The sequence below is a fragment of the Corapipo altera genome, unplaced genomic scaffold (assembly GCF_003945725.1).
Source record: "Corapipo altera isolate COAL_440 unplaced genomic scaffold, ASM394572v1 61411, whole genome shotgun sequence".
Taxonomy (NCBI): Eukaryota; Metazoa; Chordata; class Aves; order Passeriformes; family Pipridae; genus Corapipo; species Corapipo altera.
This window is the reverse complement of record NW_020884875.1, coordinates 12,439,714-12,443,317: the sequence shown is the minus strand read 5'-3', so window position 1 is coordinate 12,443,317 and position 3,604 is coordinate 12,439,714. Positions and strand designations below refer to the sequence as shown.

General features: G+C 49.4%; 1 protein-coding gene across 1 annotated transcript; it reads left to right on the top strand.

Annotated features, from left to right (window-relative positions):
• Positions 1 to 1,991: 1,991 nt before the first annotated feature.
• MED18 (mediator complex subunit 18) lies at positions 1,992 to 3,004 on the top strand. Its single transcript, XM_027634654.1, has 2 exons — positions 1,992 to 2,107; positions 2,242 to 3,004. Exons 1-2 carry the CDS (start codon positions 2,035 to 2,037, stop codon positions 2,793 to 2,795), a joined length of 627 nt encoding a protein of 208 aa, XP_027490455.1. The 5' UTR covers positions 1,992 to 2,034; the 3' UTR covers positions 2,796 to 3,004.
• Positions 3,005 to 3,604: the final 600 nt, after the last annotated feature.

The window sequence follows — 3,604 nt, the reverse complement described above, 5'->3', positions numbered from 1 at the left end:
TTTAGATTTTTTAGGTATCTGAACTCACCCTACTGTGCACCTCAGCTAGGCAGAAGAGACAATTTGTATCACCACAGAAAGAAGCGAGCCTCAGAAACTATTCTTTGTGAAATGCTAAAATGCATTTTTACTTTTTCTAGCTATCTCTCTCAATATCAATTTTTTCATGCTAACTGCATTATGACCAGATTAACAGCTGATCTTTATATAAGAGAAAACTTATTTTTTGCTCCCTGAAGTGTAAGGAAGCTTTTAGACCATTGCTCAAACCTTTTATTGACTATTTTATTACTTTATTTCAACACAGGCCTCTTCTCTGTAATCTGGGAAGTATGTACGATGTGTGTTGACTGTGGTGGCTCCCTGGGGTGTGGTTCCCTCATATTTAAATATGATTATTTCCCTTATGGATTGCACTGTGCCCCTCAGGTCACCCCTGCATGGCACTACTCCAAGAAACCTCTAATACCTCAGTGCTGAAATAAAACATCACTGCCCTGGGAGCACACACTTCTGCCATTTCTCATTTCCAGGTCTTCAACTTGTGTGAAAATTTATATAATTTAATAGGGGGAGGCAGGGGACACCACTGCTGTGTCAGTGCTGACAAAGGAAAGACAGACTCACTGTTCACCTTCTATGTGGCAGGAAGGTTTGTTTGTTTGCTGAGGAAAAGGTCAAATTTATAACCCTAGTTTGGGGATGAACAGGAGCAAATGTAACTGGTACATACTGGGCATTTTTGCTAGTTTTTGAACACAGAGGCTTTCCACCTAGAAACAGTTCAAACCTGGCTGTGTCCAGGTGAGATTTCTGCCTTTCCGAACCAATGGATCGCACCTGTTGCACCCTTGATAACAATTTTTAACCAAAACTGCTGCAGGTGCTGAAGCCCAGCCCACAACATCTCAGAGCCTTGGCCCCTTTGCTGCTGCACCCTAGTGCACTGAATGGCAGGTAGCGAGAGACAGATTGGGGTATTTTCAATGGAGATGTGACGTGGAATCATTGTACACACCATCTCCCCCCGCGGAGGGGAGCGGGAGGAGCTGTGCTGTGTGCCTCAAGATCTGAACCCCTCAAAGTCTGAACCGAACTTTGCAGATTTTTTTATTGGTTGTTATCAGTAGCTGTAGCTGAACAATTATGACTAAGCACTTGCATTGTGAATGTCATACGCTTGGATAATCTTTTGTTTTGAGGAAAACAGAAGACAACCCTAAGATGAACAGGCTGTCTGGACGAGAGCCGCCAGGAGTGAAGTCAGCAGGATTGGGCGGTACCTAGGGGAAACATAATTCCGACAGGGAGTGACTGTGACTATGGACTCACTGAGCACCTACTCAAAACGGCCCCCTGGCTCAAACGGAGGGAAGAACTGCACATGGGAACTAATGAGCAGGAGAAGTGAGAGATACAACTGGCAAATAGAGGTTTGATAGCTAATTAATAGAGAAGTTATGCAACTTATAACCAAAGAATGCTGGTGCATTCATGTTTGTTAAAATGCATCAATAGCGTAAAGTTTTGATGATCGGCAAGCCAGCCTTTCATGGGTAACCACCCAGATCCCTGCTTTGTGCAAACTGAAATAAAAAGCAGAAATACAGAATCACAGAATTGTTAGGGCTGGAAGGGACCTCTGGAGATCATTTAGTCCAACCCCTCTGCCAAGGCAGGGTCACCTGGTACAGCTGACACAGAAACATGTCCAGGTGGATTTAAAATGTCTCTAGAGAGGGAAACTCCCTGACTTTCCCGGGCAGCCTGTCCCAGTGCTCTGCCACCCTCAATGTAAAGAAGCTCTTCCTCCCGCTGACGTTACACTCCTTGTGATTTGGTTCCCGCCCACAGCTGCCCGTCTGTCGCTGGGCACGCCGAAGGCCCCGCCCCGGCTGGGCGAACCGGGCAGGGCCGGCTCCGTCCCCGCCCCTCAGCGCCCGGCGGCACCTCCGGGCCGCCAGGCGGCGCTGCCGCCCGCGCCGCCACCGCTCCGGCCGCCCCCGCCCGCCGCCGCTGGTCCGGGCGGCCACGATGGAGGCGCCGCCGGTCACGATGATGCCCGTCACGGGCGGCACCATCAACATGATGGAGTACCTGCTCCAAGGTGGGCGGCGGGCGGGCCGGGCAACGCGGGTGGCCGCCGGGGAGCGGGGGGTGCAGGGGAGGAGCCGCGCACGGGCGGGCCGGGGGGCAGCGGCGGGAGCCCGGGAGGGTGTGACGGCGGCGCTGTGTCCGCAGGGAGCGTGCTGGACCAGAGCCTGGAGAGCCTCCTGCACCGCCTGCGCGGGCTGTGCGACAACATGGAGCCCGAGACGTTCCTGGACCACGAGATGGTGTTCCTGCTGAAGGGGCAGCAGGCCAGCCCGTTCGTGCTGCGCGCCCGGCGCTCCATGGACAAGACCGGGATGCCTTGGCACCTGCGCTACCTGGGGCAGCCCGAGATCGGCGACAAGAACCGCCACGCCCTGGTGCGCAACTGCGTGGACATTGCCACATCCGACAACCTGACGGACTTCCTGGTGGAGATGGGCTTCCGCATGGACCACGAGTTCGTGGCCAAGGGGCACGTGTTCCGCAAGGGCATCATGAAGATCGTGGTGTACAAGATCTTCCGCATCCTGATGCCGGGAAACACGGAGAGCATCGAGCCGCTCTCCCTGTCCTACTTGGTGGAGCTCAACGTGGTTGCGCCAGCGGGGCAGGACGTGGTCTCTGATGACATGAGGAACTTTGCTGAGCAGCTGAAGCCTCTGGTGCACCTGGAGAAGATTGACCCCAAAAGACTGATGTGACTGCAGTGTGGGCGGTTAAGGCACTGGTTTTGTAAGGGTTCCAGAAAAGGGTGTTTTTCTAAAAAGCTTTTTGAGGGCAAATCAAAACAAGGAGAGGGGAATAAAGGACTACATACCAGTTCTGTTACTTGCAATTACTGAGTGTCTTTTCCCTTCACTGGTGGATATGAACAAAAGTGGAGACTTCAACACCGTTAAAAAAAAAAAAATTAAATGTTAATATTGGTAGTTTTCCTGCTGGGAAGATACCTATTAGAAAGCCTATTGCCTAACACTCTAAAAATGTCATTCTTACTGGAATTCATCCCTCTCGTACCCACAACCCAGTGCTGTCTTTGTTTGGTTCTTTGAGCACCATTTGCGTTTCCTACCCAGTCATCCAAAATTTTTACATAATACATGAAGTTAATATCTTTTCATACAGGAGGTTCTGTTTAATACAAGCATAAACCCAAGGAACTGCAGTATAAAAGAGCAGGTGTACACCTCTTCATAATAGCACATGTGACAGGAACAGCCAGGACAAAGATGCTTGTAGGGAAACTGTTTCTGATATAAGCAAAGTTGGAAGTGGAAGACAATTTAGGAATATTGACATATGCAAGGGGTTTTTACATTTTTTAATGGTGTTCCATCTTTTTCATTGGAGTTGAGTATGGCAGTCTTAGTTGATAAAAAGTAAATTACAAGCTGTTTTTTGTTATTGGGCTTGTCGCAGCTGACAGCAGTACTGAATATTGAAATGTTAAGTGCACTTTTGCTGCATTTTTATAAAAAAATCTATTCGCAATTTTTATAAAAAAATTTAT